The 20,620-nt window shown below is 44.1% G+C and overlaps 2 protein-coding genes across 8 annotated transcripts in view; both read right to left on the reverse strand.

Annotated features, from left to right (window-relative positions):
* LOC110090181 (uncharacterized) overlaps positions 1-6,092 on the reverse strand; it is a 24,987-nt gene extending 18,895 nt beyond the window's left edge. The window contains exon 1 of one of the 2 annotated variants that reach the window (XM_078388350.1): positions 5,919-6,092. The gene's annotated coding sequence lies outside the window, so the exon portion shown is untranslated. The remainder of the gene's footprint in view (positions 1-5,918) is intronic. The other variant, XM_078388351.1, reaches the window with a different exon arrangement.
* The window catches only part of LOC144587515 (uncharacterized), a 24,118-nt gene extending 5,164 nt beyond the window's left edge, over positions 1-18,954 (reverse strand). The window contains exons 1-7 of one of the 6 annotated variants that reach the window (XM_078388410.1): positions 16,787-18,030; positions 16,188-16,253; positions 12,857-12,901; positions 9,851-9,899; positions 9,638-9,697; positions 8,716-8,780; positions 7,561-8,430 (exon numbers count right to left, since the gene is read on the reverse strand). In XM_078388410.1, coding sequence (XP_078244536.1) covers positions 8,384-8,430; positions 8,716-8,780; positions 9,638-9,697; positions 9,851-9,899; positions 12,857-12,901; positions 16,188-16,253; positions 16,787-16,802 — 348 coding nt within the window. In that variant the 5' untranslated portion in view covers positions 16,803-18,030 and the 3' untranslated portion in view covers positions 7,561-8,383. Of the gene's footprint in view, positions 1-739; positions 785-4,748; positions 5,220-7,560; positions 8,431-8,715; positions 8,781-9,637; positions 9,698-9,850; positions 9,900-12,856; positions 12,902-16,187; positions 16,254-16,786 lie in introns of those variants that run through there. The other 5 variants (XM_078388413.1, XM_078388411.1, XM_078388414.1 and 2 more) reach the window with 5 other exon arrangements.
* Positions 18,955-20,620: the final 1,666 nt, after the last annotated feature.

Consider the following 20,620-nt stretch of genomic DNA (forward strand, 5'->3'; position numbering starts at 1 on the left):
ATGGGAACTAATGCTTCAATGTACGAACACACCTCTAGATAACAAAAAAACAGCCAGAACGGATTAATTGGTTTTCAGTCCATTCCTATGGGAAATTTTGCTTCAACTTAAGAACGTTTCAACTTAAGAACACCATTCCAAAACGGATTAAGTTCTTAAGTAGAGGTTCCACTGTAGTTTCTATGGACGGAAAAGAGCAGATACGGATTAAATGGTTTTCAATGCATTCCTATGGGAAATGCAGATTCAACATAAGAACTTTTCAACTTGAGAACCACCTTCCAATACGGATTATGTTCTTAAGTAGAGACCCCACTGTATGATTTATGTAATTGTTTGTGGGGTCTTTTGTATTACTTCACTGTTTTTACTATATTGGAAACCGCCTAGAGTGGTCTTTTAGACCAGATGGGCGGGGTATAAATCATATCAAATAAATAAATAAATAAATAAATAAATAAATAAATAAATAAATAAATAAATAAATAAATAAATAAATAAATAAGTAAGTAAGTAAGTAAGTAAGTAAGTAAGTAAGTAAGTAAATAAATAAATAAATAAATAAATAAATAAATAAATGGAGGCAGTAAACAAGGGCCACAGGCTTTGAGCAGCGAAAGAACTGGCCCTGGACACTGCCTACGGGAACCTCACACGAGTTTGCAAACTTTGAAACCTGTGAACCACCCCCAGTAGGGCTCTATCAACTTTGGGAACATCTTTAGCCAGACAGGCTCACCAGCTTCCACCGTAAGATAAGCAGCAGCCTGGATTCTATCTTGAGCTGGAAAAGAACAGCACAGAAAAGAAGGTGAGACACTGGGACATCTCCAGACCTTGCATGACTTTGCTCTAAGCGGCCTTGGTACCACCTGGCCATTTTTCTTAAAGATACTGCTTGGGTAGATTAGAGTCAGACTGGGGTGTTTTTTAAACAGGCTTTGATATCAGCTGTTCAATACATTCCAGCCTTTGATTCTTTAGGATGTATTAACTCATTCGGATAATGGCATTCACAAGGCAATTTGATAATGAAATTAAAACAGGTTAAAAACACTGAAATGAATCCGAAGACATTAAAAACAGATTTAAAACCTTTGAAAACAGACTTAAAACACTGTCCAAGAACAATTTTTAAATAAACCGTATTGGAGATCAAAGGGTGTCCAGACAAAGGTGGGATATCAGCCACTTGATAGCCTTTCGAAATTAACCTTGTTTAATCTGGAATGCTTTTATGTAACTGCTGCATGAACAGTTTCTGCTAGAACTTTGCTCTTGCCCAGTAGCTGATAGTGCCTTCTGACCTGGGGGTCTAATCCTCCAACAATATCTGATGTTTCATTTTTGGATTTTCTTATCACAGGATATTTGTCTTTAAAAATATTCAGAAATGGTTTATCATTGGCTACTTCTGCACAATATAGGCAGAGCTTGAAAAATGCACTTGTCCGTGGCAAGTGAAAAATGCTGTTCGATGAGTCACAGCTCCCTCCCTGCGTGCCTCCTTCCTCTCTCTCTCTCTCTCTCTCTCTCTATCTATCTATCTATCTATCCATATATACACACTTACACACACACACACACACAGAGGGAGAGAGAGAGAGAGAGAGAGAGAGGATTTTATACACACACACACACACAAGAAGAGGGCAGTTTTCCTTTTGCAATGGGAGGGGGGAGGGGAGGACTGCAGGATTATAGAAGAGAGTTTGAGCGGCACATAGAGATATAGCTCTGCAAGATAATGTAGAGTAGTCCCATGCTGGAGGATATGGAGATTCCCTGCTCCCAATTTCAACCAAACTAAGACATATCCTGTGGTGGGAGGGAACCGTGGCTTCTTAAGAAGCTGGGCACTTTTGCTTTCAGTTTTATTTTTGCTGGAGACATTTAAAAGAAAGGCATTCAAAATACAGTGGTGCCTCAACTTACAAACTTAATTGGTTCAGGAAGATGGTCGTAACTCAAAATGGTTGTAAGTCGAAGCACCATTTCCCACCAGAATGCACTGAAATGCAATTAATCTGTTCCAGCCAAAGGAAAAAAAATCATGCTCCAAAAATTACTGCAAAACGGGTCGGAAAGGCGATTAATCCCTTCCAGCCAAAGGGGGGGAAGCAATCACGCGTGCAAGACCTAATGCAAAGAAAAAAAAACCAAGAACCAATCAACCGTGAAAGTCCCATTGCAAATGGAGACAAAGCAAAAACCAATCAAGTGTGCAAGATCTAATGCAAGGAAAAGAAACAAAAAATCAATCAACCGTGCAACACCCATTGAAAATGGAAACAAGACAAAGCAAAAAGCAATGAACCGTGCAAGACCTAATGCAAAAAAAGAAACCAAAAACCAATCACCGTACAAGACCCATTGCCAATGGAAAGAAGACAAAGCAGAAAACAATCAAACGTGCAAGACCTAATGCAAAAAAAGAAACCAAAAACCAATCAACCATGCAAGACCCATTGCCAATGGAAAGAAGAAAAAGGAGAAAACAATCAAGCTTGCAAGACCTAATGCAAAGAAAAGAAACCAAAAAACCAATCAACCGTGCAAGTCCCATTGCAAATGGAGACAAAGCAAAAAGCAATCAAGTGTGCAAGATCTAATGCAAGGAAAAGAAACAAAAAATCAATCAACAGTGCAACACCCATTGAAAATGGAAAGAAGACAAAGCAAAAGGCAATCAAGCGTGCAAGTCCTAATGCAAAGAAAAGAAACCAAAACCCAATCAACTGTGTAAGACTCATTGCAAATGCAAACAAGACAAAGCAAAAAGCAATCAAGCGTGCAAGACCTAATGCGAAGAAAAGAAACCAAAAACCAATCAACAGTGCAAGACCCATTGCAAATGCAAACAAGACAAAGCAAAAAGCAATCAAGTGTGCAAGATCTAATGCGAAGAAAAGAAACCAAAAACCAATCAACCATGCAAGACCCATTGCCAATGGAAAAAAGACAAAGCAGAAAACAATCAAACGTGCAAGACCTAATGCAAAAAAGAAACCAAAAACCAATCAACCATGCAAGACCCATTGCCAATGGAAAGAAAAAGCAGAAAGCAATCAAGCTTGCAAGACCTAATGCAAAGAAAAGGAACCAAAAACCAATCCACCATGCAAGTCCCATTGCAAATGGAGCCAAAGCAAAGAGCAATCAAGTGTGCAAGATCTAATGCATGGAAAAGAAACAAAAAATCAATCAACAGTGCAAGACCCAGTGCAAATGGAAAGAAGACAAAGCAAAAAAGCAATCAAACGTGCAAGTCCTAATGCAAATAAAAGAAACCAAAACCCAATCAACCGTGTAAGACTCATTGCAAATGCAAACAAGACAAAGCCGAAAGCAATCAAGCGTGCAAGACCTAATGCAAAGTTAAGAAACCAAAAACCAATCAACAGTGCAAGACCCATTGCAAAAGCAAACAAGACAAAGCAAAAAGCAATCAAGCGTGCAAGACCTAATGTAAAGAAAAGAAACCAAAAACCAATCAACCGTGCAAGACCCATTGCCAATGGAAAGAAGACAAAGCAGAAAGCAATCTAATGTGCAAGACCTAATGCAAAAAAGAAACAAAAAAACAATCAACTGTGCAAGACCCATTGCAAATGCAACCAAAGCAAATAGCACTCAAGCAGATTGTGCAAGATTGGAAATGGTGTGGGGGGGAACTAAAAAGGAAACACACTCCCCAAGACCCATCGGAAATGGGGAAAAAACCCAATCCCCCAAGATCTATCACAGCACAGAAACATAACCCTCCCCAGCCCAAAACCACGCTGCAAAAACACCTGGAACAGTTTTTTAAAAGCAGAAAACAGCACCTTACCTTACCAGGCAGCCTCCTCTTATCACACACACTCTAACTGCTGGGGCAAAAGAGCTACAAAGAAGCAGCCTCTCCCCCATCGTTAGCAATTTGAATTTCCGCCTTTTCCCCCTGCCTTTTTCTGTTCGTAACTCGAAGCTCCGGTCGCAAGTAGAAGCAAAATTTTGCGGTGAGAGCTGGTCGTAACTCAAAATGGTCGTAAGTAGGGACGTTCGTTAGTTGAGGCACCAATGTGCAAGCTTCATGGCCCCACAGGCATGCAGGTAAATAAAGCAACGCAGGTCTTTTCAGTTTGCACGCATTGTTACGTAGAAATTAAACTGAACAAGTGCCTAGTTTACATTTGTTAACATAAATTGCAAGGCTAGAGTCCGGTCATGCTGACTGGTGGAATTTTTGACTGACTGGTGAGACATTCCAATATTTTTCAAGCCCTGCTCATAGGCGTCAACTTGACTGCCACTACTGTCGTGTAAAGAAAGATCCTCCATCTGTGTCACCTCCCACCACTGCTACGGTCCATGAGCTGCCCTAGAAAGATGTTTCCACCCCCATCACTACTCGTGAAGCTGTCACTTGCTCAAGAGGGTGGAGGCATCTTATCCTGGTGCCTCAGCTGTCACCAGCTTCTGCCTTGGGCGACCCACCCAAGAACCCAGATTCACAACACAACCTAGTCTCCTGATGGCATGGCTCGCAGCCTCTCTGACCCACTCAGTCCCCCTCACCAAGCTGAGGTTGGCATCTAATAAGGGGATGTTTCCATGCTCATCACAGTAATTAACCACCGGAGCAGCAAAGATGAGCTTGTCATTCGTTGCACCATCATATCCAATAATATGCCATTTTCTCCGATTCCCGATAAACATGACAAAAAACAATATACTCAAGGATAGTTTGACTTTCCCCAACTTACCGGGAACTGTGGAAAATTCCAACTGAAAAGTCAGATATGGAGGAGTGCCGAGGGAACCGTGTCGTCCTGCAAGAAAGAACAAAAATGTCATCTAGATATACTTGAACCTCCCTAGAGAAAGTGAAATTTGGGGTGCGGAGGAAGGCTCTCAAATTCTCGGTCCCCCTCCCCAAAAAAAACTTGCAGTTCTAATTACAGTCCCTTAAGTGGCGTTCTCACAAAAGGAACTGCCTTTAAAAAGCTGTAAGAAAGCTTTTTTCCCCCTCTAATTTCCTCATCTTATCTTTAAAAAACATCTTTGCCAACAAATCTGAAGCTCGGAGGGTGAAAAGGCAAAGCTGCTGGATAGCTGGATAGTTTCCCACAGTGCCTCCTTGACAGGGGCTGGACTCCAGGATCCAGAGGGGGCTCTGCCAGGTCTGCATTTCTAAAAAAAAGATGCAGTCTCTCTTTTACGGTCCATAGTGGGGAGAGGATGTGACTCCAGAATATATATATTCTTCTTAATATATGCACATTCCAGTCATATATGCATGTTCTGTGGTTTCCGCTTTTTAATATATGCGTATTCTGTTAATAGGTGCTCACCCAACCGCATTTCCGCTTTTTAATATAGACGTATTATGTTAATATATGCATATTCCGTCATATTTCCGCTTTTTAATATATGCATATTCTATTAATATATGAATGCAGGAAAATGGGCTGAGGCTGAACCCGGACAAGACGGAATTTGCTTACTGTTTTTTGCTTATTGTCTATTTCTGGATATTTTTATTTTGCTATATGTATATGTTATATGTATTTTACCTGTCTGGAAGCCGCCTAGAGTGCTCGGATTGACCAGATAGGCGGGGTAAAAATAGAATGAATGAATGAATGAATGAATGAATATTCCATCGTATTTTTGCTTTTTAATATGTGCAGACCCGGCCGTGCTCCTTCCCACTTTGATCTCCCAAGGGCAGGAGGAGGACCGTCCGCTTATCAACAACATGCAACTGCTCTTCCCCAGGTTGGCCCACCTTGACTTTATTCATGATCTGCAGAAGGGTCTCCTCGCGCGCAGGGAGATGTCTCCCTGCCTCTCTCTCTCTCTTTGCATCTCTCCCTTCCTTCTGGAATCCGGCATCCCTGCCTTGGTCTCCCCCCCCCCTTTTTAAAACTCACCCGCTGCTTCTGCCCGCCTTTCCCAGGGCTTTGCAATTCTGCAATAATACAGCCTTCAACGGGAAGGGAAGGGAAGGAGGGGGGGGATAAACAATCACGCCCCCCCCAGGAGGGAAAGTAGCTTTTCCACCCCCCACCCCCACCCCCTCCTTTTACACCAGGAAGAAGCGAGGGAGGGGCAGGAAAGTGACCTGACGGGGGTTTCTGCCTCTCTTTTCTCTCCCCCCCCCTTTTCACAATCCCTCCCTCGCCATGTGTTTCTGTTCTCCTCTCTAGGCAAGAGAAACTCGGTGCGGCGCACACACACAACACACACACACACACACACACACTCACTCACTCACTCACTCTCTGAAATATGGTGGGGACAATAAGACTGATCAACTTTGTATCTTTAATAAACCACTGAATTAGGCAAGTTTTTGGGTGCCAAACAAGACTACAGTATTCGAAAAAACAGCAGCTTCGTAATCCAATATACTGTGATGCTCTGCTTTTCTTTTCTTTTTTATGTTTTCTTTTTAAAGATGGGGCTAGGGTAAGGAGTACAGAAGGTCAGGAGAATGTGGGGGGGGAGAAGGAGAACATAAAATATACTGTCATCAGATCCTGTTGTGCGCGTTACAATCTCAAGTCCACTTTCTACAATTTGATTGCCCTTCCAGATTCCTACTTGCAGTTATTTCTTAGTTTAATTCTTTTACTCAAGCCACTTATATAACAAATCCCATCGTTCAGTTGCCTTTTGTACTGGACAGTCTTTCAACACTTCCGATAGTACATCCATTTCTGCCGCTTCCCAAATCTCCAGACACTCTGCTTTTCTAATCATCTTCATCTTCGAACTGCACATCTGGAAGGAACCATTCAGATCACGGAGTCCGGCCCTTGTCAAAGAGGCGCAGTGGGGAATCGACCTCTCAACCTCTGGGTCTGCAGCCAGATTCCTAAACCACTGAGCTTTTTCTCACCCGCACATGCTTGGCTGCAATTGCTGTTAATGTATGATAGAGCACACACTAATGTTTCCAAATTTGGGGGCAGGAGGGTTTGTTATACAGTATGCTATTCTGTTATTTTTGTCGTGTGCATTATTTTGTGCTCAGCGTTGTCTCCTATGTTCTTCTGTAAATTTCCCAGCGTAGTGCTTTGTTTATAAATGGGTGGGATATATAAATCCTATCAAGGAACTAGAAGAGCCTTTACTTTGGCGAGGTGTTTGGCCCTCCCCTCTGCTGTACTAGAAGGGAAGTATAAAATTACTCCTTTTGCTGAAAGGTTACGCTCCTGACACCTGAGGGAGATCGAGACCATACAGCATATGTTCTTCACCTGCCCATTGTATGAAGCAGTGCAAAAAATATATAATTCCCCCCCCCTTAGTAGATAAGAATTCCAGGATGTTCAGAGGGAAATAGGCTCGAGTTCCTTCTCTCGGATGTTGATATGGAGATCACCTGTCAAGTTGCGAAATTCTGTGTAGCAATACTTTGATTGCGGAAGTTAAATACCAATTAGATAGTAGCTCCCAGCTGTATGTATGCCAACGTGTTCTAATGGAATACTGAAAGTTAGAAATTATAAGGTTTTATACTTATGGGACTGGTCTAAGGACTGTAAATGAATTAATAAACCCCATAAATAAGCATTCACCAATTTATTTTCTCACTCTTGTGGTGTGGGTGCTTTTGGACAAGGTTCAGAATGGCTTCAGTTTGTGTTCCATTCGGAACCCTCTTGTGCTTAACCTGCTTCTTCTTTCCTTTTACCACAGAAAATCCAGAGTAGACAGGGAGGGGGGAAGACGCACAAGCTGTTCAATGCCTGCTCGCTCACAAGGCCTTGTGAGCAGTAGGAACCTAAAGTCTGTTCAGCACAACCTCTTTTTTTCGAGTGGAGAATATTCATTTTTGTTTCAGGGGTTTAGATTTGTTCCAGTCAGGACATCACTTTTGTCTGATTTTTGCCAGCGTCACTGAAGGCGATAGGGCGCTCACAGGATTTCACCTCCTGTCAACCAAGCACTCCCACTCTGCACATAGTGGTTGTTTTTTTATATATATATAGGTTTCCACCCAAAGATGAAGCAGAGCTTTTTAAGGGCACTTAGGGTATCTAAGATAAAAGGAGGCATAAAAGATTGCTAGTTAGCCCCTTAAGGCAACTTCTGATGTTGGGGTTCTTTGCAAATGGAGATCTCTGCCTCAAAGAGCACTGGATCAAACCACATTTCCCCCACTGTGTCTTCACTCGCTGGTCTGATGGTACAGGCAGGAGGTCCGATGAGAGAACTGCATCCCCAAAACGGTCATGTGCTACACACTTCTAAGGATGATATAGTCTTTATCATCTGTTTTGGCCTACAGCCGTAGGTTTCTAGCCGCAGAACAAGGAAAAAGAAGCCAGAGGCTGATTTAAGAAATGCAGAGTTGTTTCCCCTTTGGCATTGCTTCACACTGACATCTTCAGAGGGTGTCAACTTGCCTCCTGGCATGGAGTGAGGTGACATTGCCTTTAAAAAGTCCAGTTGAGAAGAAACATGGTGAGGATTGAGAAAGCTTATCCAGGAAGACAGAGAAAATAATTGTTATAATTCAATAATATTCAGGCCCCTTTTTGGTCCCCGAGCTCAAATTGTCCCCAGGACCAAGGTGCCAAAAGCGTATTGGCTTAACTCACAACTAGAGTAGGCCCATTGAATCAATGGGACTTACATGGGTATCGACTCACCAAATCCCTAGTGGGGTTAATTGAGTCTTGATTTACTACTGGATTTCAGCCAATATTGGGGACTTACCTAAAAATCTGAAGTTTGCTCTGTACAAATAAGATGTGTTAATGAAGCCTGCAATATTCCTTAGCCTGAAAGAAAATGAAGAACAGACAACGTGAGGCTGACAAACAGCCCGAAATCTAGTTTGAAGTCCATTTTTGGCTTGTCAACTCCCCACTTCCAATTAAGGCTTCCATGAATGCCATTTTTCCTTTTTTTTCCTGCCAATACAGTATACCCTGTTTCCTGGAAAATAAGACCTAACCTGAAAATAAGCCCTAGTGTGATATTTCACTCTGAGTGCTCACTGGAAGGACAGATCCTGAAGCTGAGGCTCCAATACTTTGGCATTCTCATGAGAAGAAAAGACTCCCTGGAAAAGCCCCTGATGTTGGGAAAGTGTGAAGGCAAGAGGAGAAGGGGACGACCGAGGACAAGATGGTTGGACAGTGTCACCGAAGCTACCAACATGAATTTGACCAAACTCCGGGAGGCAGTGGAAGATAGGAGGGCCTGGCGTGCTCTGGTCCATGGGGTCATGAAGAGTTGGACATGACTTAATGACTAAACAACAACAAACGATTTTTCAGGATGCTCATAATATAAGGCCCAGTTAAGTGAAACCCCACCCTCTACCACTGTGCAGCAACTAGAAGAAGATGACACAACTGTATTTGAATAAATGTAAATGGCTGTACATGAAAAAAATAACATCCCCTGAAAATAAGCCCCAATGCATTTTCAGGAGCAATAATTAATCTAAGACCCTGTCTTATTTTCGCAAAAACACGGGTATATGTATTTTTGGGAGGTAGGAGGTCTGTGGGATGCAAAAATGGGCAGGCCCACAATCTATGCACTGTCCTCCCCAGGGTTAAATCAGTGGCACATATAATAACCAGGTATGTGCCAAAAAATGTCATCATGGCCATCGCCCAGGGCTTACCACAAATTGTAGAATATCCTGACAGCCTGGTACAATAAACCTCCGAGGATCCCTCTCAGCCTGCAACAAAAGAAGGAAAGAGACCATCTCAGGACCCTGAACGTTACAGGAAATGTCTGTTTCACCATGTTCAAATGTTAGGACCTGAATAGACTATAAACACTGCATTCACTATTATTATTGGATCGAAGAGTTTAAGCCCTTTGGACTTACCAAGAAGCATGAAAACACCAGTGCAGAGCAGTATGGAATCGAAATGGTCCTGTGGCAGAAGAAGAGAGAGAGAGAGACAGAGAGAGAGAGAGAAAGGAAACTTAAATACTGTATCTGGAAAGCTGGAGGAACTGTGCTCCAAAAATTCTCCATTCTCCTTGAGAGATTTAATGGATGTTTTCTGTGCATTTACACATCCTCCAGATTAAGAATATTGGCCTTTAACTTGGTTTAACTATTTGAAAATCTGCCAATTTTTGTTTGAGTTTTATTGAATTTTTAAGTACACCATTTCCAAAATGTCTGTATTTTGATCAGATTTTTCTAATGCATGCACTTTAAAAAAATTTTTTCTCATGGTTTGAAGTGATATGTGGCACATGTTTCCAATGTATTTACATTTAACCATATTTATTTTACAAAGTATATACGGTTATTCCTCACATGTTTAAAAACACATCTTTCTGAAGTAACAAGTACTCTGTTCTGTTGCCAGTCTCAGCAAAATACAGTGGTGCCACGCATAGAGACATAATCGTGCAACGAAAATCGCTGCAAAGCAATTTTGTCGCTATGTGAGTTAAAAAAACCCATAAGAACGCATTGAAACCCCTTCAATGCGTTCCTATGGGCTTACCTTAAAGCGAAAATCCTCGATACAGCCACCATTTTTGCTGCCCAGTAAGCAAGGAATTGGCGCGAAAACACAGCGGGCAGCCATTTTGGAACCGCCAATCAGCTGTTTAAAAATCATCGCTTTGCGATGATCGGTAAGCAAAACAGGGTACCGATCATCGCAAAGTAATTTTTCCCCATAGGGAACATCGCAATGCGATAGCAAAAAAATCATTGCTATGCGATTTCGTCGTTCAACGGGGGCACCTGTTAAGCGAGGCACCACTGTAGTCATTTCCAGAGTGAGCCTGGAAAATTTTCCATGTGCAGCAGAGTTTGGGGGAAGGAATGGGGGCCCCATTGTACCCCCACTCACTGTCGTCTGACTGGCCTGCCGTGGGCCTCTTTTTTTCTAGCTGCCACTCCACTGCCTGCCCACCTCCGTGCTGTAGCCACCTGTGTGAATAACCTGACCTGGACAGTCTGTGGGTCATGTCATTGTGGGGAGAAGTGGCCAAACTAAATCCTTTGCTCTGGCCATTTTGGGGGCAGCCCCTCTCCATCATGCCCTGGCTGAAGGACCCTAGAGATCAGGCACTAGTTACAGAGCTGGTTGAGACCCTCCTGCTAGACAGCGGTGGGCATATGGCTGTGGCTGGAACAAAGAAGGTGCTGCTCCTGCCACTATCCTTCACCCTTCCCCATTTTCTTTGGTCACCCTTGTTCTGTGCAAGAAGGGAGGCAGCAGCTAGGGCTACGTATTTCCTCGGGCAGCAAGAGAATTGGCATGGGCACTGGCAACAGGTACCTCACAAGGACTGGCAAATTTTGATGCCACCCTTGGTACGGCTGAGGTTTACAAATGCTGGATAGCTGCATAGTACACCCCAAATCTCCTTTCATCTGCAGTGATCTGCCGCCGGTAAAGACAATCATCACCGTGGCACAGGTGGGGCTATGCAACAAGATTTCAGCCATTATATTATAATTTTATTGTTTTGAACTGTATTGTAGACTGCCTTGGGTTCCGGATTTTGGAGAAAGGTGGAAAAGAGTTTAACATAAACAAAGCCATCCATCTTAGGTATGATTTATCTGTGGATCTCAAGCTTCAGAAGGACGTTGGAACAGACAACGGCTGTGTCTCTTGCACCTCCACAATTCTCCACTCCCCAGAGTGCCAATGCAGTCATGCCCCGCTTTACAATTACCAACAGTGTTGCCTCGCTTAACAAGTGCACCGTTTAACGATGAATCCGCATAGCGATCTGTTTTTTCAGATCTCTAATGCGATCGCATTGCGATGTTTTAGTGGGTAAAACATCGCATGGCGATGGTTTTTTAAACAGCTGATCGGCAGTTCCAAAATGGCCACCGCGCGCCCAAAATGGCCGCCGCAACCATTTTCAAGCCCTGCCCTCGCTTACTGAGGGCGCGAAAATGGCGGCGCTATGGAGGAACATCGCTGAACGGTGAGTTTATCCCCCATGGGAACGCATTAAACGAAGTTTAATGTGTTCCTATGGGCTTTTCCATTCTGTTTAGCGATGTTTCCACATAGAGACGATTAATCCAGAACGGATTAACGTCGCTATGCAGGGTACCACTGTACTGTATCTCTCCTACTCTGGCCATGCTGCATTGGCTGCCCATCCGTTTCCGTATTGACTTCAAAGTGTTAATGCTTACATATAAGGCCCTAAACGGTTTAGGACCTCGATACTTGACAGAACGCCTGCTTCCACCTAGATCTACTCAGATCACCCGCACGAGCCAGGAGGTGAGGCTGAGGAACCTAATGACGAGGGAGGCCCGGAAAGAAAGGACACGAATCCAGGCCTTCTTGGCGGTGGCTCCTCGCCTCTGGAACAATATCCCTCCTGAAATCCGCGCGGCCCCCACTTTGGGCACTTTTAAAAGTCAATTAAAAACATGGCTATACATTCAGGCCTTCCCTCCAGTTAATATGTGACTTTTCTGTTTATTCTCTCCTTATGTATTTTCTATTCTATTGTTGTATTCTGTTTATTACAAAATGATTTATGTAATTGTTTGTGGGGTTTTTTGTATTATTTCACTGTTTTTACTATATTGGAAGCCGCCTAGAGTGGTCTTTTAGACCAGATGGGCGGGGTATAAATCATATCAAATGAATGAATGAATGAATGAATGAATGAATGAATGAATGAATGAATGAATAAATAAATAAATAAATAAATAAATAAATAAATGGAGGCAGTAAACAAGGGCCACAGGTTTTGAGCAGCAAAAGAACTGGCCCTGGGCACTGCCAACGGGAACCTCACAAGAGTTTGCAAACTTTGAAACCTGTGAACCACCCCCAGTAGGGCTCTATCAAATTTGGGAACATCTTTAGCCAGAGAAGCTCACCAGCTTCTACTGTAAGATAAGCAGCAGCCTGGATTCTATCTTGAGCTGGAAAAGAACAGCACAGAAAAGAAGGTGAGACACTGGGACATCTCCAGACCTTGCATGACTTTGCTCTAAGCGGCCTTGGTACCACCTGGCCATTTTTCTTAAAGATACTGCTTGGGTAGATTAGAGTCAGACTGGGGTGTTTTTTAAAACAGGCTTTGATATCAGCTGTTCAATACATTGCAGCCTTTGATTCTTTAGGATGAATTAACTCATTCAGATAATGCATTCATTCATCGCTTGTCATGCACAATGGCATTCACAAGGCAATTTGATAATGATATTAAAACAGGTTAAAAACACTGAAATGAATCCGAAGACATTAAAAACAGATTTAAAACCTTTGAAAACAGACGTAAAACACTGCCCAAGAACAATTTTTAAATAAACCGTATTGGAGATCAAAGGGTGTCCAGACAAAGGTGGGATATCAGCCACTTGATAGCCTTTCAAAATTAACCTTGTTTAATCTGGAATGCTTTTATGCAACTGCTGCATGAACAGTTTCTGCTAGAACTTTGCTCTTGCCCAGTAGCTGATAGTGCCTTCTGACCTGGGGGTCTAATCCTCCAACACTATCTGATGTTTCATTTTTGGATTTTCTTATCACAGGATATTAGTCTTTAAAAATATTCAGAAATGGTTTATCATTGGCTACTTCTGCACAATATAGGCAGAGCTTGAAAAATGCACTTGTCTGTGGCAAGTGAAAAATGCTGTTCAATGAGTCACACCTCCCTCCCTGCGTGCCTCCTTCCTCTCTCTCTCTCTCTCTCTCTCTCTCTCTCTCCATATATACACACTTACACAGAGAGAGAGAGAGAGGGAGGGAGAGAGAGAGAGAGGATTTTATACACACACACACACACACACACAAACACACACACAAGAAGAGGGTAGTTTTCCTTTTGCAATGGGGGGGGAGGGGAGGACTGCAGGATTATAGAAGAGAGTTTGAGCGGCACATAGAGATATAGCTCTGCAAGAAAATGTAGAGTAGTCCCATGCTGGAGGATATGGAGATTCCCTGCTCCCAATTACAACCAAACTAAGACACATCCTGTGGTGGGAGGGAACCGTGGCTTCTTAAGAAGCTGGGCACTTTTGCTTTCAGTTTTATTTTTGCTGGAGACATTTAAAAGAAAGGCATTCAAAATACAGTGGTGCCCCAACTTACGAACATAATTGGTTCAGGAAGATGGTCGTAACTCAAAATGGTTGTAAGTCGAAGCACCATTTCCCACTGGAATGAACTGAAATGCAATTAATCTGTTCCAGCCAAAGGAAAAATGTCATGCTCCAAAAAATACTGCAAGACGGGTCGGAAAGGCGATTAATCCCTTCCAGCCGAAGGGGGGAAGCAATCAAGCGTGCAAGACCTAATGCAAAGAAAAAGAAACCAAGAACCAATCAACCGTGAAAGTTCCATTGCAAATGGAGACAAAGCAAAAAGCAATCAAGTGTGCAAGATCTAATGCAAGGAAAAGAAACAAAAAATCAATCAACCGTGCAACACCCATTGAAAATGGAAACAAGACAAAGCAAAAAGCAATGAACCGTGTAAGACCTAATGCAAAAAAGAAACCAAAAACCAATCAACCGTACAAGACCCATTGCCAGTGGAAAGAAGACAAAGCAGAAAACAATCAAACGTGCAAGACCTAATGCAAAAAAAGAAACCAAAAACCAATCAACCGTGCAAGTCCCATTGCAAATGGAGACAAACCAAAAAGCAATCAAGTGTGCAAGATCTAATGCAAGGGAAAAAAATCAATCAACCGTGCAAGACCCATTGAAAATGGAAAGAAGACAAAGCAAAAAGCAATCACGCGTGCAAGTCCTAATGCAAAGAAAAGAAACCAAAATCCAATCAACCGTATAAGACTCATTGCAAATGCAAACAAGACAAAGCCAAAAGCAATCAAGTGTGCAAGACCTAATGCAAAGTTAAGAAACCAAAAACCAATCAACAGTGCAAGACCCATTGCAAATGCAAACAAGAAAAAGCAAAAAGCAATCAAGTGTGCAAGACCTAATGCAAAGAAAGAAACCAAAAACCAATCAACCGTGCAAGACCCATTGCCAATGGAAAGAAGACAAAGCAGAAAGCAATCAAACGTGCAAGACCTAATGCAAAAAAGAAACAAAAAAACAATCAACTGTGGAAGATCCATTGCAAATGCAAACAAAGCAAATAGCAATCAAGCAGATTATGCAAGATTGGAAATGGTGTGGGGGGAACTAAAAAGGAAACACACTCCCCAAGACCCATCGGAAATGGGGAAAAAAACCCAAACCCCCAATCCCCCAAGATCTATCACAGCACAGAAACATAACCCTCCCCAGCCCAAAACCACGCTGCAAAAACACCCGGAACAGTTTTTTAAAAGCAGAAAACAGCACCTTATCTTACCAGGCAGCCTCCTCCAATCACACACACTATAACTGCAGCCTTTTCCCCATCAACGGTTAGCAATTTGAATTTCCGCCTTTTCCCCCTGCCTTTTTCTGTTCGTAACTCGAAGCTCCGGTCGCAAGTAGAAGCAAAATTTTGCGGTGAGAGCTGGTCGTAACTCGAAATGGTCGTAAGTAGGGACGTTCGTTAGTTGAGGCACCAATGTGCAAGCTTCATGGCCCCACAGGCATGCAGGTAAATAAAGCAACGCAGGTCTTTTCAGTTTGTACGCATTGTTACGTAGAAATTAAACTGAACAAGTGCCTAGTTTACATTTGTTAACATAAATTGCAAGGCTAGAGTCCGGTCATGCTGACTGGTGGAATTTTTGACTGACTGGTGAGACATTCCAGTATTTTTCAAGCCCTTGACTGCCACTACTGTCGTGTAAAGAAAGATCCTCCATCTGTGTCACCTCCCACCACTGCTACGGTCCATGAGCTGCCCCAGAAGGATGTTTCCACCCCCATCACTACTCGTGAAGCTGTCACTTGCTCAAGAGGGTGGAGGCATCTTATCCTGGTGCCTCAGCTGTCACCAGCTTCTGCCTTGGGCGACCCACCCAAGAACCCAGATTCACAACACAACCTAGTATCCTGATGGCATGGCTCGCAGCCTCTCTGACCCACTCAGTCCCCCTCACCAAGCTGAGGTTGGCATCTAATAAGGGGATGTTTCCATGCTCATCACAGTAATTAACCACCGGAGCAGCAAAGATGAGCTTGTCATTCGTTGCACCATCATATCCAATAATATGCCATTTTCTCCGATTCCCGATAAACATGACAAAAAACAATATACTCAAGGATAGTTTGACTTTCCCGAACTTACCGGGAACTGAGGAAAATTCCAACTGAAAAGTCAGATATGGAGGAGTGATGAGGGAACCGTGTCGTCCTGCAAGAAAGAACAAAAATGTCATCTAGATATACTTGAACCTCCCTAGAGACAGTGAAATTTGGGGTGCGGAGGAAGGCTCTCAAATTCTCGGTCCCCCTCCCCAAAAAAAACATGCAGTTCTAATTACAGTCCCTTAAGTGGCGCTCTCACAAAAGGAACTGCCTTTAAAAAGCTGTAAGAAAGCTTTTTCCCCCTCTAATTTCCTCATCTTTAAAAAACATCTTTGCCAACAAATCTGAAGCTCGGAGGGTGAAAAGGCAAAGCTGCTGGATAGCTGGATAGTTTCCCACAGTGCCTCCTTGACAGGGGCTGGACTCCAGGATCCAGAGGGGGCTCTTCCAGGTCTGCATTTCTAAAAAAAAGATGCAGTCTCTCTTTTACGGTCCATAGTGGGGAGAGGATGTGACTCCAGAATATATATATGTTTTTTTTTAAAATGCCCTTAATCGCTCTTCTAAGTCTTTATAACAACATGCACTTGCATATATGTACTATCATTTTTCTATGACGAATGAAACTATTTTACTTACCAGCGCCTTCCTGCATCTCTCCAAGAGGGAAGCCTTTCCAAACTCTAGCAATCAAAGCCGGTCTCTTTCGGAGTCCCCAGCCGGGGCTTGCCAAGTTCTCCTCGCCTTTCACCCTCCGCTTTTCAAGATGTGCGCATCCAACTGCATTTCTGCTTCTTAATATATGCACATTCCAGTCATATATGCATGTTCTGTGGTTTCCGCTTTTTAATATATGCGTATTCTGTTAATAGGTGCTCCCCCAACCGCATTTCCGCTTTTTAATATATACGTATTATGTTAATATATGCATATTCCGTCATATTTCCGCTTTTTAATATATGCATATTCTATTAATATATGAATGCAGGAAAATGGGCTGAGGCTGAACCCGGACAAGACGGAATTTGCTTACTGTTTTTTGCTTATTGTTTATTTCTGGATATTTTTATTTTGCTATATGTATATGTTATATGTATTTTACCTGTCTGGAAGCCGCCTAGAGTGCTCGGATTGACCAGATAGGCGGGGTAAAAATAGAATGAATGAATGAATGAATGAATATTCCATCGTATTTTTGCTTTTTAATATGTGCAGACCCGGCCGTGCTCCTTCCCACTTTGATCGCCCAAGGGCAGGAGGAGGACCGTCCGCTTATCAACAACATGCAACTGCTTTTCCCCAGGTTGGCCCACCTTGACTTTATTCATGATCTGCAGAAGGGTCTCCTCGCGCGCAGGGAGATGTCTCCCTGCCTCTCTCTCTCTCTCTTTGCATCTCTCCCTTCCTTCTGGAATCCGGCATCCCAGCGTTGGTCTCCCCCCCCTTTAAAACTCACCCGCTGCTTCTGCCCGCCTTTCCCAGGGCTTTGCAATTCTGCAATAATACAGCCTTCAACGGGAAGGGAAGGGAAGGTGGGGGGGATAAACAATCACGCCCCCCCAGGAGGGAAACCCCCTCCTTTTACACCAGGAAGAAGCGAGGGAGGGGCAGGAAAGTGACCTGACGGAGGGGCAGGAAAGTGACTTGACGGGGGTTTCTGCCTCTCTTTTCTCTCCCGCCCCCTCTTTTCACAATCCCTCCCCCGCCACGTGTTTCTGCTCTCTCCTCTCTAGGCAAGAGTAACTCGGTGCTTTTATCTCTCTCTCTCTCTCTCTCTCTCTCTCTCTCTCTCTCTCTCACACACACACACACACACACACACACACACACACACACACACACACACACACACACACACAGATTTTATCTTTAATAAGACACTGAATTAGGCAAGTTTTTGGGTGACAAACAAGACTATTTGGAAAAACAGCAGCTTCGTAATCCAATATACTGTGATGCTCTGCTTTTCTTTTCTTTTTTATGTTTTCTTTTTAAAGATGGGGCTAGGGTAAGGAGTACAGAAGGTCAGGCGAATGTGGGGGGGGGGAGAAGGAGAACATAAAATATACTGTCATCAGATCCTGTTGTGCGCGTTACAATCTCAAGTCCACTTTCTACAATTTGATTGCCCTTCCAGATTCCTACTTGCAGTTATTTCTTAGTTTAATTCTTTTACTCAAGCCACTTATAGAATAAATCCCATCGTTCAGTTGCCTTTTGTACTGGACAGTCTTTCAACACTTCCGATAGTATATCCATTTCTGCCGCTTCCCAAATCTCCAGACACTCTGCTTTTCTAATCATCTTCATCTTAGAAATGCACAGCTGGAAGGAACCATTCAGATCACGGAGTCCGGCCCTCGTCAAAGAGGCGCAGTGGGGAATCGAACTCTCAACCTCTGGGTCTGCAGCCAGATTCCTAAACCACTGAGCTTTTTCTCACCCGCACATGCTTGGCTGCAATTGCTGTCAATGTACGATAGAGCACACACTAATGTTTCCAAATTTGGGGGCAGGAGGGTTTGTTATACAGTATGCTATTCTGTTATTTTTGTCGTGTGCATTATTTTGTGCACAGCGTTGTCTCCTATGTTCTTCTGTAAATTTCCCAGCGTAGTGCTTTGTTTATAAATGGGTGGGATATAAATCCTATCAAGGAACTAGAAGAGCCTTTACTTTGGCGAGGTGTTTGGCCCTCCCCTCTGCTGTACTAGAAGGGAAGTATAAAATTACTCGAGTTCCTTCTCTCGAGTTCCTTCTCTTCCATCCCTGGCCCCAGTCCTCAAAAGCGACTCCGCTCTTCCCTGTGCCGCCCTTCTTCTTAACTGCCCTTCAGTTCAAATTTTTGCCTTTACGCATGCGCAAACCGTAGTCCAGGAGCCGGAATGGGGCGGGGTCAGAAACTCATCCAGTGTATTCTGAGCGTCTCCATTTCGGTACAGGCATTCCTCTTGCCCCCCCCTTCCTTCCCTCAGATGCGGCACCAAACGATGAGCTCGATATGCCCCTCCCCAAGCGTGACACAACCATACGCTCGTGCGGGGGGGCGGGGCGGAAATCCATGTCCCAGTTTAAGGAAGGCCACGGACTAGACGTCGATAAAGAGCTACACAGATGTCTTTTCCTCATCATCTGATGGATCTCCCAGCTCCCTGCACCTCGGAAGGATCCTGCCTTTCAGGCTGTGGAACTGGTCCTCTGATGGGAGTGGCACATGATGGGTTGCGGAGGCAGGACCAAGATGGCGGCCTCTGGGAAGGTCCTGGCCTCAGGTTGCTTGGTGCGTTTCTTGCTCTCTGTGCCCATCCCCCACCATGGTTTAGCAGTCCGGTCGATAGATCAGTTTTAAAAGGTCACTTCTAAAGAAAGACCTTCTTTTTTGGGAGGCTCTAACAGTGGTTTGTGCTTGCTCACTGGTGAGCGTGTGAGCGTTTTCCTTCTGAGCATTTCTTTCCTTGACCAGAGGAGACCGTTGATCTGTGAATCTCACTCGGGCCGTGGATTCCTCTCCTCTCCTCATGGAGCCCTGCACTCTTGTTTGGGGTATCTCTCGGGAGCCATTGGGGCTCCGCTGCGCACAGCAGAATGCTGACATCTCAAAGGTCAAGCTCTCTCTTTTTTGGCTGCTTGATAATTTCTCCTCTTTCTGGGCAATTTCCCCTCGGCTGGTGCTGGCTTTATATTTCCTGCTGTTGGGTGTCTCTTTCCGGCTGCCAGATCTCCTCTCCGCTGGCCTGTCCAGGCAGTGGGTTTCCTGTCGTCTCACCCCTCCAGCCCCAGACGTCATGCCCGAGGCCTTGCTCTGGCCTCCATCTCTGGGGAATTGGTCATCTGGTCTTGTGTTCCCATGTTTTCCACTGTGGTTCCCTTCAGAGGTCTTCTGGGTGAGAGAGGCAACAGTGGAGGCACCTTCTCTGCTCTCCTCACGCCTGGCTACCCTGCCTTTGCCTTGGCTTTGCAGCCGGAGGTGCATGCCATGCTTCAAGGACCATTTCCTTTCCACAATTGAACCAATGAGGGCCACAATGTTGTCAGGATCCTGGCTGGTCTTAGAGGAGACCTCTTCTCCCTGCGATCTATAGAGGGTTTCAGCCTTTGTGCAGTGTCCCTCGGTGGGCCTCCCTGATATATCCTGGTCTTTTTTGTGAGAGGCAAGAGAGGGGGCTCTCTCTCTGCTCTTCTCATGCCTAGGCACTCTCCCTCTGCCCTGGCTTTGCATCCAGAGGTGCTGTCGGCCCCTCTTGGTAGAGCTGTGCTCCAAGGACTCACTCATCTGGCTCCCTCTGGGGCTGTGGGCATTCCAGCTGTACTCCCTGGGGTGTAAAGGACATCATTGCATGTCCTCCTCTTCTGAAGGCTCAGGAAGGGCCTCCAAACCCACCTCCACTGCCACCTTCTGCAAACAGGAGTGTGCAGCAGACCTGTGTACCGGCTTCTCAGACGGTGCTCTTCCTTGACGAGGACGGGCTCTTG

This window comes from Pogona vitticeps, chromosome 2, assembly GCF_051106095.1.
Source record: "Pogona vitticeps strain Pit_001003342236 chromosome 2, PviZW2.1, whole genome shotgun sequence".
Lineage (NCBI taxonomy): Eukaryota > Metazoa > Chordata > Lepidosauria > Squamata > Agamidae > Pogona > Pogona vitticeps.